At 35.2% G+C, this 20821-nt stretch overlaps 2 protein-coding genes and 1 pseudogene across 4 annotated transcripts; 1 reads left to right on the plus strand and 2 right to left on the minus strand.

Moving 5' to 3' along the window:
* The first annotated feature begins 629 nt into the window (after positions 1 to 629).
* LOC132611583 (phospholipase A1-Igamma1, chloroplastic-like) lies at positions 630 to 3181 on the plus strand (annotated as a pseudogene).
* Positions 3182 to 4265: 1084 nt separating this feature from the next.
* LOC132610900 (E3 ubiquitin protein ligase DRIP1-like) lies at positions 4266 to 9260 on the minus strand. 3 transcript variants are annotated; one of them, XM_060325310.1, is made up of 8 exons: positions 9030 to 9258; positions 8731 to 8852; positions 8056 to 8155; positions 6644 to 7103; positions 5300 to 5889; positions 5001 to 5051; positions 4646 to 4718; positions 4266 to 4565 (listed from the first exon to the last, which is right to left on the minus strand). In XM_060325310.1, exons 2-8 carry the CDS (start codon positions 8837 to 8839, stop codon positions 4401 to 4403), a joined length of 1548 nt encoding a protein of 515 aa, XP_060181293.1. In that variant the 5' UTR covers positions 8840 to 8852; positions 9030 to 9258; the 3' UTR covers positions 4266 to 4400. The 3 variants fall into 3 exon arrangements, with proteins under 3 accessions (XP_060181293.1, XP_060181292.1, XP_060181294.1); XM_060325309.1 differs by having other exon boundaries at positions 5300 to 5892; positions 9030 to 9255; XM_060325311.1 differs by lacking the exon at positions 4646 to 4718 and having other exon boundaries at positions 5300 to 5892; positions 9030 to 9260.
* A 6588-nt stretch (positions 9261 to 15848) lies between these two features.
* On the minus strand, positions 15849 to 16385 carry LOC132611584 (uncharacterized). The gene is made up of 2 exons (XM_060325994.1): positions 15961 to 16385; positions 15849 to 15858 (listed from the first exon to the last, which is right to left on the minus strand). Exons 1-2 carry the CDS (start codon positions 16383 to 16385, stop codon positions 15849 to 15851), a joined length of 435 nt encoding a protein of 144 aa, XP_060181977.1.
* Positions 16386 to 20821: the final 4436 nt, after the last annotated feature.

A 20821-nucleotide genomic window follows, 5' to 3' on the forward strand; every position in this document is an offset into this window, starting at 1 on the left:
AGAAAGAAGTTATGCAGCAATCACGAATTTGTGTAATGCCCGTTTTTGGTACCGGAGAAAACCCGTTACCAAAATATTTCTTGGGATCAAACCTGATAGTGATCATTATTCATTACCCAACTAATTTGAATTCACAAAATAAGTGAAATCACACTGATTATTTAAATAATACATAATTTATTAAGTACTTCAGTAAAAACACTTTCTAGAAGTGTACAATTAACTAAATCACCCGAAACCTAAATCTTCTTGACTTCAATATAATATTTTTATAATCGAACCCCTAACCACTTTTTTTAAAGGGGAACCACCCAGATCCAGATAAAAAATCCCTAACCACTTTCAAGATTTTGGCTGTTACCACAATTCCTGCTAATACATAACAGTAGGCCCTTATAATAGTGTTTTGATTATTACCTACAATTATTTGTAGTCATTTAAGGAACACTAATGTGCTCAAGTTGATTTAACTTTAGTTCCAACTAGCAACCTAATTAATTTCTAAAGTAGCTGGACCATTGATCTAGTAAACTAAAATATAGAAGCATCATATTCTAGTTGTTAGAGCACAACTTGTGATGTGTAGGCTAGGTACACATCACATTTTCGAATCCTATCACCAACAAAAGCCTGGTATTTAAGTGGAGAAAGATAGAAGGGCGGGTCGATTATTCACCGAACTTCGAATCGTGCATCGCTAGCCTTCACAGATTATCGAAAAAAGTATATAGAAGCATTAGATTCAGATACTGACGTTCAATCTCAAAGAAAATTACAGAAAGAATGTAAGAGACTCCATATCATCAAGTTCAAGTTTTTCTTAAAAAAATAAAAATAAATAAAGAGTAGGAGAAATGGCAATGAATGTTCAAAGAGAATTTTGCAAATTAAAAAAAAAAAAAAAAAAAGACTTAGGCTACCTAATGAGTAATATAAAGTCATATAATCAGTAGGCCAAGAAGCACAATTTTCACACCAACCTAAGTGCAATTCTTGTTATCGCAATCCCCAAAACTATGATCCTCTCCCATTCTAGAATAACTTTCTTCTTAAATGGACAAAAGCCAAACAAAAATGCTATTCCAGACAGTACTAGACTCTTTTTCCCAAGGCAGAGAAACAAAGAAGGTACTAGTAGAAACTCCTTCAAATGCGCTATCTCCGAGAATGACTCCCTTTCTCCTATTTCAAAGCTCCAGAGCAAAGGCAACAAATTTCATGACCATGAAGAGATTGCCATGGCTAAAGAATCCGAGGCAATATTAGCAAATAAATGGAAAGACATACATGGTCGAAATGATTGGGAAGGCATGCTTGATCCTATCGATCTCCTGTTACGAACAGAGCTAATACGTTACGGAGATATGGCACAAGCATGTTACGATGCATACGATTTGGATCATAACTGTAAGATTGATCCTAGTCTGTTTTTCAAAATTACTGGCCGTTCAAACCAGGGCTATGATGTAACCAGCTATATTTACTCCAAGTGCCTCACTCATTCAATTTGGCCTAGTGATTGGAATCACCAAGCAAATTGGATTGGCTATGTTGCAGTATCAAATGATGAGTATTCTGCATATTTAGGTCGACGAGACATAACGATTGTTTGGCGTAAAACAGTGAAAGATGTTGAGGAGATAGCAGATCTCATGGACTTCCAAAGACCAGCTAGAGATTACAACATGCCTAGCCGTGATCCAACAATCAGAATAGAAGCTGGATTCTTAAACGTATACACGAGAAAAGACGATCAGTGCAACTTATGCAAGTTATCATCAAGGGAAAAGGTTTTAGATGAAGTTAAGACGCTGATAGATCGATATTCGAATGAGGAAATCGGCATAGCTATAACAGGACACAGCTTGGGAAGTGCTTTAGCTATAATAAATGCTTATGACATTGCAGAGATTGGACTAGATGTACGCGAAGACGGACGCGTTATCCCTATATGTGTCTTCTAATTCTCAGGGCCAAGAGTTGGCAGTATTAGATTTAAGCAACGGGTTGAAGGATTGGGAGTGAAGGTTTTAAGAGTAATAGACAAACATGATCAGGTTCCAACAAGATTACTTCAAAAACTTGGAGAATTCTTCTCTCCTTGGTGTTACTGGCATGTTGGTGAGGAGCTCTTTTTGGATCACAACATATCTCCTTCCATAAGAGAGATGCATAATCTTACATATATCCATGATTTGGAGGTTCACCTGCATTTACTCGACTGGTTAGTACAATTTTCTTATCATTTCTGTAGATGTTATATCAAATATTTCTGAATTCTGATTACAGACAAGTTTTCTCTGTCAAAAGCCCGGCTCTGCTGTGAGCTATCACTAGTCTTAACACCAGACAATATCAGTTTTTTCATCTAACTCTAATGGATTAACTTCACTTTTTTCATCTAAATCTTTAACTCTATAAAATTATAGTAATGTTTTTCTCCTTACCTAGCCCGACAGGAGCAACAGTATTCCTATTTACCAATTACTATCCATGTAGCTTGAATCTCTAACTACTGGTAGGTGTGAAATGTGTTCTAACACTATAGCAAGCCTCATTGATCTGCCCCTCCGCCGTCCTTTTTTAAATAATCGTGATGTTCGGGTCAACTTGCAAATGTGATAAAGGGTCCGACCTCTAGATCCGCACTAGTATCAGGTACCTGCACCCGAGTTTGAGCAACATGGAGCACAACTACCGGGTAACTCTATCCTCCAGGACTTCGACATATGGAAGTAAATCAACTACTTAGTATTTTTGCCTCTTGTGGGGTTTGAACCTGCGACCTCATAGTTCTTAACCCGTTGCATTGATCACTAGGTGCACCCTACGGGGCCCTCCTCTGTCCTTGCCTTGTACTTGTCGTAAAATTATTGTTTTTACTCCTATATTTGTACACATCTACAACATGGTTTCACAAGATTTTGATACTAGATATGCCAATATTAACAATATGTTCATATAAACGAGCAGGTTTCAAGGGAAAGGGAAAGGATTTTCGCTTCGAAATCGGAGGGACGTAGATTTGGAGAATGCAATTACTGATCTCAGGAAGCATATTGCGATGGTCAAGGGGGACACAGAATCCATAAAGCACGCTGGTAACTTGAAAAGACAGTATCTTCGACAACATCGTCTAAAGAATCATTTCCCTAAAGAAGATGAACACCAACCATCATAAGAGTGGACAAAGCCGTAGTTGTGGTGTCCGAGCCAACTTGCGAGCACTTCGATTAATTAATTCTACGCGGACCCAGTAAATCACGGTCGTGGGGGACCATTACATTTAATTTATTTGTCGCTTGCTCATAAAGTTTGGTAATAATGATATATTTGGTCGATTCTGAATTAGTTTAGTTCAATATAATATTATTTTTGTTTTTTAAATAGTTAAAACGGCCAATTCGATATGGTTTTCTCTCCTAATTCCATTTTATTGAGTAAAATTAGAAGAAAATACATTGAGCATAAACTAATTGAAGATGACTTGAAAAAAAAGTGGAAGATTGTCAAGGGGGACGTAGAGTACATTAAAAGCTTTGGGAACACGAAAAACCAGTATCGTCAAAAACTTCGTCTCAAGAACCATTCCCCTGCAAACGATGAACACCAACCATCATAAGTGTGGACAAATCCCTCTCTTCAGTGTTAGCGGAGTCCGAGCCAGCTTGCGAGCATTTCGACTAATTAACTCTATCCATCAAAGTTGGAACAAGTGGGAAGAAATCACTTGCTTGGATTACCTGCTACCTGTCCCCAGGGGTATGACAATGGAAAAATTGAATCGAAATTCATGTATCTCCATGTCAATATACTTAATTAAGGAAAAGAAAATGCTACCTCTGCTTCAATCTAACTACATAACATTTATTGTTATGGTTTCTTGTTCCATTAGAAACAAGCAGAGTAGTTGAGCACACTAATTCAAGATTGTTACATGACTCAATTTAATGGCTTTGGCCCAAAAATTTAACGGGAAACTGGAAATTACAGTAGGGCATACTAAGTGAACTTTTTAACTCACTACAGTCTGACAAAAATTACTAAGTTCCGCCGAAACCGTAACTAATGATGTGGATTCATCCCTGGCGCAATATCTACCAAAATGCAACCTAACAAATACTAGGAGAAAATGAAAATACATTTTGTGTACTAAGTCTTGGCTTAGTTATATACTATTAAACAAAAACACAGAATTCTTAATAAACAACAGATAAGGGGTGCAAAACAAGCAACCAAAAGCATCCGAGTTTACAAAAAGCATATAAAGGTAACAAGAACATGCAACAAGAAGTTTTCTTCTTGCAAATGTCCCATCAAATGAATATTTAAGCAAAGGAGAAACTGAAATAGTACATTCTTAATACACTGATATTAATAATGGTCAATGAGGCTGAGGTTTATAATTTGCGAGCATATGTAAAAACCATCACAAAATCTTTAGCAGAACCTCCAACTTTTGCCTTTCTAATTTCAGAGTTAGGTGCTGCACGTAACCACATATCTTTTAGTTGATGCAGTTGCTGCTCAGGACGCAATGGTATGCCCAACATGCGAACCTCCACCTGCAAAAATTAGGTGTCATGCGGATGCTAATAAAGTAAATCTTGAATGACCATAATCAGATGTCACTCTAAGTAATTACCTCGTCCTCTCTCTGGAGAGTCAGTTTTATTGCAAGATACTTCTTTATGTAGGAAACAGGCATATTCACATCCCTATTTAACCATAAAAAGATGTATAACATGTTCATGGAAGTTGTTAAGAGACACATAGGAAAGTAAAAGACGTATAGTATAAAAGAGAATACTATCTTTTGTATGAGGTAAACTTTCTATTACACAAAAGGAGGAAAATGACTTCCCCCACGTTTCGACAGAATTAAGTTAATTTCCATCACAATTATCTCAATTCTTAATTTCATATTACTGCTTTAACCAACACTTAGACATTATTATCAATCTTAATACTGAAACCCACAAGCTAATTAAAAAACTTACATGATCTTTATGTAGCGGGAAGAAATCTGTGGTAAGGGTGATGGACATTCTCTGAAACAACAAGCACAAAAAAATAATCATCTTATTATGTATAGATTATTACACACACACACACACCAAAAAAAAAAAAAAAAAAAAAAAAAAAAAAGAGAATGTCAAGATTAAACCAAGTACTTCTCTTGAACTTATTATTTAAGAGTTATAAGAATGTCATACTTTCTTATAAGATATCAACACTAAACTCAAGAAGACTTTTTAACTTATTTTTAAAAGAAAAAGTGAAGGCATAGAAAACTCACGGCTTATCAGATGCAACCAAAGTGAGCCAAATGGGATGGACTCTTGCATTCAGTCTAGCACCACTGCTTGTCGCTGCAGCCTCATGAGTAACTCGTACTTGTTGCACATTATTTGATGATCCAACACCACCAGCAACAGGAATACTATTTGATTCTTTTTTCTTTCTGCCACGTCGTCCCTTTTTCCCTTTTCCTTTGTCATTATTGTTATTGTTATTATTGCTACTTGATGGTGCAGGTACTTCTGCAACTGGAACAACATTTGATTTCTTTTCCTCTTTTTGATGAACAATATTCTGTTTGCTAACTTTGTGTTCCCTTGTTTTTGGACAAGGCACATACTCCTCGTCTCTATCATCGTCTTCATCCTCCTCTTCGTCTTTGTCATTAAAATTGATTAGTGGAGTGAAGGTTGCAACAGGCTCTGAGGATTTGGATTTGTTGGAACCTAAAGTGAGACCTTTATTAGTTACCAATGTGTTCAATGGTTCCCATAGGTCATTCATACCATCCAATGGTTCAGTACTTTTATTCTTCTTTGAGATAGTATCATTCTTTGAGGACTCAGTAGCACAAGCAGCACTCTCAACCTTCTACAAGTGATGAAAAGAGTTAGTACACTTTTTTTATTGACCAAGGGAATTCAAAGTATTTAGAGAAATCAAGGGAATTCAATGTGTAATACATAACTATATATACATACATTAAGATAATTTAATCTATTTACATAGTGTAATTTTTAGCTATGAGTTGTCAATTGACTCTCATTGGACAAGGGTAGCTCCGCCCCTGGATCTTGGTCCAACGATCAACAAAATATATAGTTAGAACTTAATTACAGAGACGCGTCAGTCATGCCAAGTTCCAGTTCAAATTACAAACAATGGTTTCAACTGAACTTAAAAAAGCCAACCTAGATCCAGCTTGGATTCCAACCATGTTACTCCCTCTATCTTGATTTATGTGATGCATTTTTAGTTTGTGTATAAAAGAATGATATCTTTTATATTCCAAAATACGTTAACTTTAGACATATGGCCCTTAATGAGTTTATTTATAACCACACAAATACATATAGCTTGTCTTAGACCATAAGTTCAAAGTTTATTTTTTCTTAAATTTCGAGTCTGGCAGTGCATCACATAAATTTGGGAATGGAGGAGTAATTACATTCTCCTCCAGTTATTATTAGCAAATGCCTTTAATTAGAAGTACATGAATGGATCAAAAGGTTCACTTCTCAGTGACACATGTTGAAAGTATTATGGGATAATTCAAAATAATGTTACTACCTAATACTAACATGTATACATATGACTAAAACATAAAGTATAATTCACCAACCTGTTGTGTATTTTTAGTAGTTGCTTTGCCAGAAAGAAGAGGAATGCATGAACTTCCTGGCTGATGATCTTCCTTTATCTGAGTATTAACCTCAACATTGTTAAATTTGGATGAATCTTGAAATTGCAGAGCATTATTATTAGCATTTCGCGATTTGCCTCTTCTTCTTCTTCCAGTACCCGAAATGTTCTGCTGAACCGGAACTTGATCATCAACAGGTGTAGTATTTACTAAGGAAGCAATTGATTTCTCCTTTCTCCTTGAACTTGTAGCAACAGCAGCAGCAGCAGGCAATGGATTATCAATGAGCATGTTGGCACTCTTATTATTATCACCATCCTCATGAGCTAACTTTTTGGTTTCGCCTTTTTTCGAGTTATCTTGGATTAGTCCACGCTCAATGTATTCTCTTCTTTTAGTTGAGAATATGTCTCTGATCTCTTGGACTTGGTGATCAGGCCTGTAAAAATTAAGCATTATGACAAATGATCAGTATATGCATTCACTAGTGTTCTTGTCAAAATAAAAGCTTGAAGGTTGAACCTATCAAAATAAAAATCCAGACTCCACCTCTAATTGTTTTCTCTACTAAATATACTTATAGCTAGGCCATGAACAAACTGGCAATAATTTTAGCATTTCAGTGTCTAATTTCTTCATCTTCTTCATTCTTAGAAGATTAAATGGAAAAGAATAAAGTAGTTGGTAAAGCCAAGATCAAAAGACAATGAATCCTGATCCCACCGGCACTTGAACTGAGTGACTGGATCAGTTTCAGTGCATCTTGGCTATTTCATCGGATACCTATTACTTCTCACCAACACATATACTGAGTTACTATTTCCACCGTAAGCATATAGGAAGAATCGCCTGTGCATTTTGTTCTTTCCTGCAACGACTCGGAACTCTAAAATATTTTCTATAAATAAGGTTGTATAATCAATACTCCTCCCTCTGTCCCAATTTATGTGAAAGTGTTCAAAGTACAAAGGTTAAAATACTTAATTTTGACTATAATTCAGATATAAATTCTTCAAATTTCTAAAAAAATAAGTTTACATATTTAATTTTTTTTTTAAAAGTACTACAAGTCAAGCGAATGATTCAAAATATTTTAAAAAGTTTGATAAAAGTTATGTTGTTTGATTTCCAGAACAGTAACACTTTCACATCAGATGGGACGGAAGGAGCATATAGTAACTCCATTTGTTCCACCTTAAGTGATACGATTTGTATCACGAAAGTTAAACCATCTAATTTTTGGTTCAATTCGGACTTAAAATTTTCATGCTTTTGAAATAAAATTTACTTATTGAAAACTATATAAAATATTATAAATTACAATAATTACTAATTCATCATATTTAAAATGCTGAAAAATCGAATAGTATTTGTGTCACATAAAGTGATACCTAATTTTCTGCAGTGGGGCAACACCTAGATCCAGGTTGCAAACTGGACAAACATGCAATTTCTCTTCTGATATCTTCCTGGTTATGCACTTCTTGCAAACTGTGAAACATTTATAGATAAATTAATCAGATTTCATAAAAAATCATAAAACCCCCAATTATTACACACAAAATTATCTACTTTAATTTTCCCCCCATAAAAATAAAGAACTTTGATAGATAACAAATTCTTGTGGTGAGAAGTAACGCTTTTATATCTAGCATGTATGACATGGAATTTTCAAGCTGAAGATTCGATTTTGAATTAATATAGATCTGAAATTTAGGGCAAAAAAGAAGAAGAAAAATTGTTGAACCACGCAAAATTCACCTCTTTTGATAGCTAGAAGAAAAAAAAATCCAAAAAAAAAAAAAAAAGTTAAAGAGTTTAATCAAGAACCGTGAGCTGTGCTAGATTAAAAGTCCGTGCAAAGACCTACATCATATAAACCTTAAAAATGACACAAACTTCACTGAAAAACATTGGAAAGAACGTCAAAAAAATAAAATCTAAAACTTCAAGATCATGAAATCACTAGGAAAAACGATTTATCAACGACACTGAAATAAAAAAAGAAACCCAAAACAGATTAAATTAATTTTCTGTTTGACAGAAAAATATTAAAATTTCCCCACATCTGTGACAACATTCTTCAATAATGGTAACTTTTTTGCATAGCTTTTTGCAAATTTCGCATGTTAAAACACTCTTGAGACTCGCTTGCCGTGTAGCAAAATCATCCATCTTCCTTCATAAACTGCAAGAAAGTATTAAAAAAATAAATATAAAAGGAAATCAAATCTTTTTTCCTTATAAGCCGACGCATATATACATTTCATTCTTTGCATGTAAACCATATATATACAAAAATCACTGCAAGAGAAAAAAAAAAAAAAGGTATAAAGAAGGAAAAAAGAATTGAGTAGGTACGTACCTTGTTTTCTTGATTGTTGATTTTGTGTTGTGTGTATATGGAAGTAAGGGGGTTACATAGAAAGGGGAAGAAGTTTGAATTTTTTGGATTGTTAGAATAAAATGTGAAAGGGTTTTTGGTTTATCAATAACAATAGTAATAGTAATATGGACAAAATTAGTTTTGTGTAGATGATGATAATATTGAAACTCAACTGTTTCTTCCATAGCTTTAGCACCAATGTGAATGATACCAGCAGAATTCACCCTTTCAAAAGTGAAGAACCTGTGTATATTATACTATGGGCTATTCTTGTTTGTTTTACCCTCTTTTATTTTTGTAGGGTTGTGTCCAACTTACCTACAATCTAATTATTTTTGTTGAGTATTCGTTATTTCTCATTCGCACATGTATTGGGTGACTCTAGATATAAGCGGATTCATAATTTAAAGTTCATAAGTCCTTACAACAGACATCAAGGTTGTGATAATTAAGTCATAAAACAATTTTTTGAACTCTTACAATAGACATCAAGGTTGTGATAATTAAGTCATAAAACAATTTTTTGAACTCTTACAATAGACATCAAGGTTGTGATAATTAAGTCATAAAACAATTTTTTAAACGGAAAAGGGTCAAATATACCCCTGAACTATTAGAAAAAGGTTAAATATACCCCTCGTTATGGGGCCAAATATACCCATCTCATTATACTTTGGGTTCAAATATACCCCTCCGTTATACTATGGGTCCAAATATACCTCTCTTCCGTTAAAATTGTCCATGGTGAGCATGAGATATGATGTGGCACTAATAACTCGGTGAGGTGGACACCACATGGCATGCCACCTCACCACCCCAACTCATTTACCCCTCTCTTCCCCTTCTTCTTCCACCACTACCATCTCCTCCCCTCCACAACCTTTGCCACATTAGCACCACCACACCACATAACTAGAGGTTCCCTTGATTATGTGTTTTCACGTTAAAAGAATTGAGATTTTTGGTTCCCTTCCTTTGATCTCATTGTTCTAGGATCGTGTTCACTTTAGAATTATATTGGTTGATTTGAACACTGACACGGCACAATTGCTGAAATTGATTGGTCTCAAGCAATAGTATTATATGGGGTGATTTTATGAAGTATTTTCTCTTCTTTTGTATCTAACCTTAGGCGTGTATCCAGCTTTGAATCTCTTCAGCCAGTAAATAGGTATAATTTTCCTGTCCAACTACATGTGATAAACATTTTGCTGCTATCTGAAGAGACAGTTATTCATTTGCGATTGCCCTCTATTATGATATCACTGTTGCAGGTAAACAATGGTATCTAGGTTCTTAGTGTCTGATTTTCATTCTTCTAATCAATTGCTTAAAAAGCATGGCTGCTTCTTTCTCTTCATCGTCAAGTTTCACGCACTTAGTTGGCACCATCAGGAATCTGAAAGGGCAAAAATTCCAATCCGGAGATAGTGGTGTGGTAGTGCTAATGGTGGTAAAGGTTGTGAAGGTAAGGAGATAGTAGTGGTGGAAGAAGAAGGGGAAAAGAGGGGTAAATGAGTTTGGGTGGTGAGGTGGCATGCCATGTGGTGTCCATGTCACCGAGTTGTCAGTGCCACGTCATATTTTATGTTCACCATGGACAATTTTAATGGAGGAAGGGTATATTTGAACCCAAAGTATAATAGAAGGGTATATTTGAACTCAAAGTACAACGGGAAAAATATATTTGGACCCAAAGTATAATGAGAGGTATTTTTAACCCTTTTCTGATAGTTCAGGGGTATATTTGACTCTTTTCCGTTTTTTAAAACTACCCTGTTAACAACATGAAATTAAAAAATAGTAGAATTATTGCATACAACCAATCACAAATTTTCATGTCAGCAATATTTTGTGTCATACGTGTCATAATTGGCAAGAATAAGAGCTTGTTTGGATTGGCTTATTTTAAGTGTTTTTAAGCAAAATAGCTTTTACGCACTTTTGTAGTGTTTGGGTAAAACAAAAAAGTATTTTTAAGCACTTGTTTTTAAGCCAAAACAACCAAAATAAGCCAAATTCTAAGTTATGGCTTTTGGTTTATAAGTCAAAAGCCATAAGCCCATCCAAACAGGCTCTAATAAATATTGAAAAACATCCATAATGTTATAGAACAATAAAATGCAAGAATATATATAGAACAAGAGAGAAGAGAGTTCTTATTTCTTATGAGGGTTGAAATACAATGAAGAGAACATCTTTATTTATAAGAGAGGATTGACTTGGTGCCAAAGTCACAAACCCTAAAATCCCTCGTAAAGATAGACATCACAATATTATAATAATAATATTTATAACACTCCCCCTTGATGTCTATTTCGATAGATAATATGCCTCATTAAAACCTTACTAGAAAAAACCCAGTGGAAAAAATTCTAGTGAAGGAAAAAGAGTACATATTTCTAATAATATACATTTTGGTTGCCTCATTAAAAACCTTACAAGAAAAACCCAGTGGGACAAAACCTTGTATGGAAAAAAGAGTACAACATGTATTAACTCCCCCTGATGAGAACTTCAGTCCAAATATTTGAGTCTTCGCATTCCAATCTTGTGCACCATCTTCTCGAAAGTTGTGGTTGGTAGAGACTTGGTGAACAAATCAGCAATATTATCACTTGAACGAATCTGTTGCACGTTGATATCACCATTCTTTTGGAGCTCGTGTGTGAAACAACTTTGGCGAAATGTGCTTTGTCCTATCTTCTTTTATGAATCCTCCTTTCAATTGGGCAATGCATGCTGCATTATCTTCATATAAGATTGTGGGTATTTTATCACATTTCAAACCACACTTTTCTCGAATGAGATGTATCATTGACCTCAGCCACACAACTTCACGGCTCGCTTCATGAATAGTTATTATCTCAGCATGATTTGATGAGGTAGCCACAATAGACTGCTTTGTAGATCGCCAAGATATGGCAGCACCCCCACAAATAAATACATAGCCTGTTTGAGATCTAGCTTTGTGTGGGTCAGATAAATACCCTGCATCGGCATAACCAACAAGATCGAGACTGCAATTGCTAGAATAAAATAAGCCCAAATCGACAGTCCCCTTTAGATACCTCAATATGTGTTTAATTCTATTCCAGTGTCTCCTTGTAGAAGCACAACTATGTCTCGCTAACACATTAACTGAAAATGCTATGTCAGGCCTTGTGGTATTGGCAAGATACATTAGTGCACCAATTGCACTAAGATATGGTACTTCTGGACCAAGAATTTCCTCATTCTTTTCTTGAGGTCGGAACGGATCTTTATTCGCATCAAGTGATCGAACAACCATCGGAGTACTTAATGGATGTGCTTCTCCATATAAAATCGTTTCAACACTTTCTCTGTATAGGCAGATTGATGGACAAAAATGTCATTTGTCAAATGTTCAATTTGCAAACCAAGGCATAATTTTGTCTTTCCAAGATCTTACATCTCAAATTCCTTCTTTAAATAATAAATTGCCTTTTTGAGCTCTGCAGGAGTTCCAATAAGGTTTATGTCGTCAACATATACAGCAAGTATAACAAACTCCAATATTACTTTCTTTATAAAAACGCATGGGCAAATTGCATCATTTGTATAGCCTTCCTTTAACAAATATTCACTAAGGCGGTTATACCACATGCGCCCGGATTGCTTCAAACCATACAATGATCTTTGTAATTTGATTGAATACATTTCCCGAGACTTTGAACTACATGCTTCAGGCAGCTTAAATCCTTCAGGGATTTTCATGTATATTTCATTTTCAAGTGATCCATATAGATAGGATGTAACCACTTCCATCAAATGCATCTCAAGTCTCTCATGGACAACGAAACTAATGAGATAACGTAATGTTATTGCATCCATAACAGGGGAGTATGTCTCTTCATAATCAACACCAGGCCTTTCTGAAAATCCTTGTGCAACAAGGCGTGCCTTATATCTTTGTATCTCATTTTTATCATTTCTTTTTCGCACAAAAACCCATTTATAACCAACAGGTTTAATGCCATTAGGTGTTTGGACTACAGGTCCAAAAACTTCTCGTTTGGTAAGCAAGTTTAACTCTGATTGAATTGCCTCTTGTCACTTTGGCCAATCACATCTTTCTTGGCATTCTTTAACAGATTGGGGTTCAAGATCCTCGCTATCTTGCATAATCCTTGTTGCAACATTATAGGCAAAGACATAATCCACATTTATTTCCAATCGATTCAAATTAGTCCCAATATTAATTGGATTAATTGATATTTCCTAATTTTCTTGAGTCTCAGGCTCATTGATTTCTTCAAGAATATCACTATTGTTCAAATTTTGAATTTCTTTATGAGGTTCTTTCGTAGTGTCATCTTGACCATTTGTTTTTCTTTTTCTAGGATTTCGATCCTTAGAACCCAATGGTCTACCACGCTTCTGGCGTGCTTTGGACTCATTTGCTATGACACTAGTAGATGGTCCTACAGGGACATCAATACGAATCGGGACATTCTCTGCAGGGATATGTGATTTGGTAATCCTTTTCAAATTTGTAAATGCGTCTGGCATTTGATTTGCTATTTTCTGCAAGTGAATAATCTTTTGAACCTCTTGCTCACAAATAGAAGCACGTGGATCAAGATGAGACAATGATGAATTATTACACAAAATTTCTCTTTTTATTTCATTATTCTCTCCCCCTAATTTTGGGAAAATTGTCTCATCAAATTGACAATCTGCAAATCGAGCAGTGAACAAATCTCCGGTTAATGGTTCAAGGTAGCGAATAATGGTGGGCGATTCAAACCCAACATATATTCCTAATCTTATTTGGGGGCCTATCTTGGTGCGATGTGGTGGTGCTACAGACACATATACGGCACATCCAAAAATTCTTAGATGGGATATATTAGGTTCTTGACCCAAAACCAATTGCAACTGAGAAAATTTATGATAGTTTGTCGGTCTGAGACGAACAAGTGTTGCTGCATGCAAAATAGCGTGACCCCAAACAGCCGTGGGCAACCTCATTTTCATGAGTAATGGTCTTGCAATCAACTGCAGACGTTTAATTAATGACTCTGCAAGGCCATTTTGAGTGTGAACATGAGCTACAGGATGTTCAACTCTTATCACAATTGATAAACAATAATCATTAAATGTTTGGGATGAAAACTCTGCAGCATTATCAAGGCGAATAGACTTTATCAGATTATCAAGAAATTGTGAACGTAATCGAATTATTTGTGCCAATAATTTCGCAAACGCCAGGTTGCGAGATGACAGTAGGCACACATGAGACCATCTAGAAGAAGCATCTATTAGGACCATAAAATATCTAAATGACCCACTAGGGGGGTGAATTGGTCCACAAATATCCCCATGTATACGTTCCAAAAATTCAGGGGATTCAAACTCAACCTTTGTAGGTGATGGCCTAATAATTAACTTGCCTTGATAACAAGAAGGGCAAGAAAATTCATTGTTTAAAAGAATCTTCAGGTTCTTTAATAGGTGCCCATTTGAATTTTCTATAATTTGTCTCATCATTATAGATCCAGGGTGTCCCAATCGATCATGCCAAAGTACAAACGTATTGGAGTCAGTAAACTTCTGGTTTACGACAGAGCCTCAATTACACCAATTTTTGTCCAATATAAGCCAGAAGACAAAGCAGGAAACTTTTCTATAACAACTTTCTGGCCAGAGACATCCTCGGTGATACCAATAGATTCAAGATTCATCTCATCCATTGTTTTAATATGGTATCCATTTTGACGGATATCTTTAAAACTTAATAAGTTCCTTCTGGACTTAGGAGAGAACATGGCATTGCTTATAATGAGTTTTGTTCCCTTAGGCAAAATTATGGTGGCTCTTCCGGAGCGTTCAATCAAACTAGTACTACCTGATATGGTATTAACATTTGCCTTACCCATAAGTAAATGAGAAAAATATTTCTTGTCTTTGAATATCGTGTGTGTAGTAGCAGAATCAATCAAACAAATGTCTTCATAATTGAATTTTAATCCAAACTTGCTTTGAGAATTATCCATATCTTCAAGTGAAATTACATACACAAAATTAAATAAATACCCATTAAATATTAACACTTACACACATATAAAGTCAAGAAGGTTAGATAATGCTAAATAGTTTCACGTATTTTATCCGATAAAATGAAGTACTGACATATCCATTACCATGACTCGTGCAAAAAGCAAGTTGACAAGCTATCATCCATGTGACTTGTTACCACATCCCTCCAATTAGAAACTTAATAAGGTATAGCCACGTTATACACATCTCAATCTATGCTAACAAGCTATAGAATAAAAGTACCAAGAGACATGAATTAAATATTTGACTGTAAAAATGAAATAGCATAACACTACAATTTATACCACTAGATTTGATAAACCAATTCCCATCTTTCCAGTTCGCTCTTTAGTAGTATATTAATTCTATTACACTTCAAGTATAAAGAGTAGTGATTAAAAGAATGTAAAGTGTAGATAAAATGAAAAATCTTGTCGGCCAGAGGAATAGAAGAAGTAACAAGATACAGATAATTCAAACTCCATTGAATTGGTGTCATAAGTTTATAAATCTCCCAAAATACTCAGTGAGCCTTTATAATTAGTAAGCAGAGGATACTAATACCGATATTAAAATATTATTTAATCAAGACAAACCAGATTTAAAAATTTAGGAATAACCAACTATAAGAATATGACTAAATCTAGACTAATTAAAAGCTAGTACTCATGTAAACAACTACTGTTACATGGTCTTCATCAACTACTACGACTAGCAAAAATTAAACTAAACAACTCAATCATCTCTAACCACAGAACCATGAGCAATCAAATCACAATACTTTGTGAAACCTTTCTCTCGATATTGCTGCTGCAGGAGCACATTCGAGGCATGAAAAGTGGAGAACGTCTTTTCCAGCTTATCAGAATCACTAATCTTTTCTCCACATAGTGTCAATATAGAAGTAATTCTGAACATCTCAGAGTTATACTTCATAACTGATTTGAAATCTTGTAACCTTAGATTGATCCATTCGTGTCGTGCTTTTGGGAGGAAGACCATCTTCAGGTGGTCATACCTTTCTTTCAAGTTTTTCCATAAAACGAGTGGATCCTTAATAGTAAGATATTCAATTTTCAGATCCTCATCAAGATGATGACGCAAGAATATCATAGCCTTGGCATTTTCTTGGTTGGATGCTTTATTATTTTCTTCAATGGTGTCTCCAAGACCCATAGCATCAAGATGGATTTCAGCATCTAGCAACCATGATAGGTAGTTCTTGCCCGAAATATCAAGGGCAACGAACTCGAGTTTTGTAAGGTTAGCCATAAAATAGAGAGAATAAAAATAGTACCTTAGCCTTCAAAAATTCCTTGAGACGGTAGAGTCTCGTGCTGATAACGTGTTATAGAACAATAAAATAAAGCAAGAATATATGTAGAACAAGAGAGAAGAGAGTTCTTATTTCTTATGAGGGTTGAAATACAATGAAGAGAACATCTCTATTTATAGGAGAGGATTGACTTGGTGCCAAAGTCACAAACCCTAAAATCTCTCCTAAAGATAGACATCACAATATTATAATAATAATATTTATAACACATAAAGTATATAAACACTACTTAAATTACTCCTTAAGATATCTTTATAAACAATAAACATCACAAAGATTTTTTGAGTGAACTTCTCTCTCACACTTCAGTTACGTCACTTGCATGTGAAATTTCAAAGCACGTGCCTTTGATTTGTTTGGAGTTTATTTTTGTAACAGTGAAATTTGATTCTGTTTTTGCGCACTTTGACTATTTTCACGGGTAACACTATTTATTTTGTTTACCCTTCTTATAAGTTATTCTCTTATAGCTTAATTAAATGAGGATTTAGGTATACAACACGTGCTTTAAGGTGAAAAAATACATACTCAGTCTATTACGGTTTATGAACATGAATCTCATTGAGGGTATTCATATCTATCAGCAAAACTTGGACCATCCATCTTCTTCTGACTGGTCTTTGTTAATTGGTGTAACGCCAGCTGCACCACTAAATTCATCATCTTCAAATTCCCCAATTTCACTTTCTTTGTTGGCTGAATATCAATTCCTCCCCCCAGAACTTGCTTAAGAGAACTCTCTGTTGTCGTCATCCAATTCAGTGTAAATAGAAACATTTTTTGGTGCTAATCCATTAGAGTCCACGCCGACACCACTACTAAATAAGACATTCTTTGAGGGCTTTTTTCCCCTAAATTGGCAATCCGTTGTAACTTCCTTATGAACATAAATTTTTATTCGTGCAAGTCATGTGCAACATTTTTTGAGTCGTTTTTTTTTTTAATGTAATTTACACCTTAAGGAGGTGCTTCCTTTTATTTCATCACAAAAAGAACAGAGGTTACAGAATAACAGAGGTTAGATGTGACTAAACCCCTAAAGTTTTCCTTAGTCTAATTTACCGGGAGAAATATTTAAGATCAAAAGACTATTTAAATAAGCATGTTCTTTCTTTGTTTATGTCTTATGGAGGCTATCTCTTGAAAATCCAGGTAGTAAGCGCCACCAGCTTGTTTTAGAAGATCTTTAGTATCATAAAATTGTTTTTCCCAATCCTCCATGCTCCATTTGGCTAGAGCATACGCAACTTGATTTGGCTCCATATAACAATGTTGAACTTTGTTGGAAGTCTGAGAGAGCATTCTATTGATATCATCTATTGCATCTTGAAGCTGTCAAGCTATGTTGCTTTTGCCCTTTATCATGTTAACAATGATTAGCGAATCACTTTCCAGAACAATATTTAGAAAATTCTGTGAAATACACCATTGTAAGCCATAGATTATAGCCTTTGCTTCTGCCAAATTACTGCTGCCCATTCCCATGTATTTAGCAAAGGCCATGATTATTTTTCCATTATTATCTCTAACTATTCCTCCCGCTCCAATAGAGTCAGCTGCATTGTGACTGCCATCAGTATTGAGTTTTATCCAACCCATTGTAGGTCGGATCCACCGCAATCAATCTTGTGTGAGCTGCTCATAACTTGATTGGTGAGATCCTGCCATTTCCATACCCATTGAATAGTAGAGTTGGTCTTTGATACTATCCATTTTATATGGTAGAAGATCTGATAAATGATTCTGACGTTTGAAACCTTTTTCTTTCGATATCTATAGGCACATCTAGCCTTCCATATTTCCCGTAAAATAAATATAGGTCTTTGATACTATCCATTTTTTGAGTCGTTCTTTTGTAACAGTGATGTATGATTCAATTTTTGCACACATCGACTATTTTTCTGAGTAATACTCCGCACGTTGTTTACCCTTCTCCTTAAAAAAAAAAAAAAACTAAAATTTTCCCACATATGTGACAACATTCTTCAATAAGGGTGCCTTTTTGTATAGCTTTGTGCAAATTCTGCATGTTAAAACAATCTTGATACTCGCTTGCCGTGTAGCAAAATCAATCATCTTCCTTCATAAACTGCAAAAAATTGAAGAAAAACAATCATAAAAGGAAACCAAAGCAAATCCTTTTTCCTTATAAACCAATGCATATGTGCATTCTATTTTTTGCATATAAAGCATATATAAACAAAATTCACAGCAAGAAAATGTGTAGGTGCCTTGTTTTCTTGATTCTTGATTTTGTACGTATGGAACAAAGAGGGATATATAGAAAACGGGAAATGGCAGGTTTTGTGAAGAAGTAATAGATTTGAGGAAGTTTGGATTTTTGGGATTGTTATAAAATATGGCAAAATTAATTTTGTGATGTCTACAACGACTTCAAGATTGTGATAATCGAGTCATAAGATAATTTTTAAATTACCTTGTTAACAATATGAAATATAAAATAAAATTATTACGTATATTAACCAATCAGGAATTTCCATGTCAGCAATATTTTGTGTCATACGTGTCAAATATGGCTAGAAATATATATAAAAACATACCTTAAGTACATACACCAGCAGCAGCAACAGGAATATTATTTGTTTATTTTTTCTTTTTGCCACGTCGTCCCTTTCCCCCTTTTCCTTTATCAATCTATTATTACTAGTTGAAGTGCTGCTGCTGCAGCTGGAACAACATTTGATTTTTTTCCCTCTATTTGATGAACAATATTCTATTTGCTAACTTTGGGTTCCCTTGTTTTTGGAGAAGGCACATACTCTTCGTCTTCTTCGCCGTCATTGTCGTCGTCCTCTTCATTTTCGTCATCAAGATTGATTAGTGGGATGTTAACTAATATAGCACATTCATAATACACTTATATTAAGGCTGAGGTTTATGATTGGCGACCATATGCAAAAACCATCACAAAATCTTTAATACAAATATCTGACTAAAATTATTGACCCGTAACTAATGATGTAGATTCGTCGCTGGCGCAATATCTACCAAACTGCAACCTAACAAATATTAGAAGAAAATGAAAATACATTTTGCATACTGAGTATTGGCTTAATATGATGTATTAAATAAAAACACACAACTCTTAATAAACAACAGATATGGGGGTGCAAAACAAGCAACCAAAAGCATCCGAGTTTACAAAAAGCATACAAAGGTAACAACAACATGTAACAAGAAGTTTTCTCCTTGCAAATATCCCATCAAATGAAGATTTAAGCAAAGGATAAACTGAAATAGTACATTCTTAATACACTGATATTAAGGCTGAGGTTTATGATTGGCGACCATATGTAAAAACCATCACAAAATCTTTGGCAGAACCTCCAACGTAACTTTTTCCTTTCTAATTCCAGAGTTAGGTACTAAACGTAACCACATATCTGCTAGTTGACGCAGTGGCTGCTCAGGAAGGCGCAATGGTATGCCCAACAAGCGAAGCTCCACCTGCAAAAAGTAGGTTTCATGCGACAGCTAATGTAACAGCCCAGCCCACTAGTGATATTGTCCGCTTTGGGCCCCGCACGACTTTAAAACGCATCGCTATGGTGTAAGGGTTGCTTATTTATATATTCAGCATCTCTCTTGTGTTTTGTCGATGTGGGACTTTCTCATAAGCTGGGGTGTCACATAAACCCCCTCTTATGGACTCAACGTTCTCGCTGAGGTTTGGCCCACTATATGGAATTTTCCTAGACTCAGCACTGAGGTTTGCCCCACCTACCATAAATTTTGCCTAAACTCAGTTGAGTTATGATCCACCATCGAGAAGGCTGACACAAGAATGGCTCTGATACCATCTGTAACAGCCCATCCCACTAGTGATATTGTCCGCTTTGGGCTTAGGCCCGCACAACTTTGAAATGCATCACTAGGGTGTAAGGCATGTTTACTTATATACCCAGCATTTTCCTTGTGTTTTGTCGATATGGTGTTTTCTCCTAAGTGTGTATGTGACACCCAGCTTAGAAGAAAGTCCCACATCGGTAAAACATAAGACAGATGCTGGGTATATAAGTAAGGAAGTCTTACACCCTAGTGAAGCGTTTTAAAGTCGTGCGGGCCTAGACCCAAAACGGATAATATCAGTAGTGGGTTGGATTGTTACAGCTAACAAAGCAAATCCTGTTAGACAATAAATCAAATGTTATAATTGTAAGTATTACCTCGTCATCGCTCTGGAGACTCAATTTTACTGCAAGGTACTTCTTTATGTAGGAAAAACGCATATTGACATCCCTATTTAACTAGAAAAAGATGTATAACATGTTCATGGAAGTTGTTAAGAGACACACCGAAAAGTATAAAGATGTATAGTATAAAAGAGACTACTATATCTTTATGAGATACA

The sequence above is a fragment of the Lycium barbarum genome, chromosome 9 (assembly GCF_019175385.1).
Source record: "Lycium barbarum isolate Lr01 chromosome 9, ASM1917538v2, whole genome shotgun sequence".
NCBI lineage: Eukaryota > Viridiplantae > Streptophyta > Magnoliopsida > Solanales > Solanaceae > Lycium > Lycium barbarum.

What these genes read in the sequence shown, in the direction of transcription:
- LOC132610900 (XM_060325309.1), bottom strand. Translation starts at nt 8,839, where the DNA reads ATGGATGATTTTGCTACACGGCAAGCGAGTCTCAAGAGTGTTTTAACA. An exon ending in GCCCCACTGCAGAAAATTAG is followed by an intron (nt 7,104 to 8,055) that starts GTATCACTTTAT and finishes TAATTTTTACAG; the next exon opens with GCCTGATCACCAAGTCCAAG. An exon ending in TCCCGCTACATAAAGATCAT is followed by an intron (nt 4,719 to 5,000) that starts GTAAGTTTTTTA and finishes ATGGTTAAATAG; the next exon opens with GGATGTGAATATGCCTGTTT.
- LOC132611584 (XM_060325994.1), bottom strand. Translation starts at nt 16,385, where the DNA reads ATGGCTAACCTTACAAAACTCGAGTTCGTTGCCCTTGATATTTCGGGC.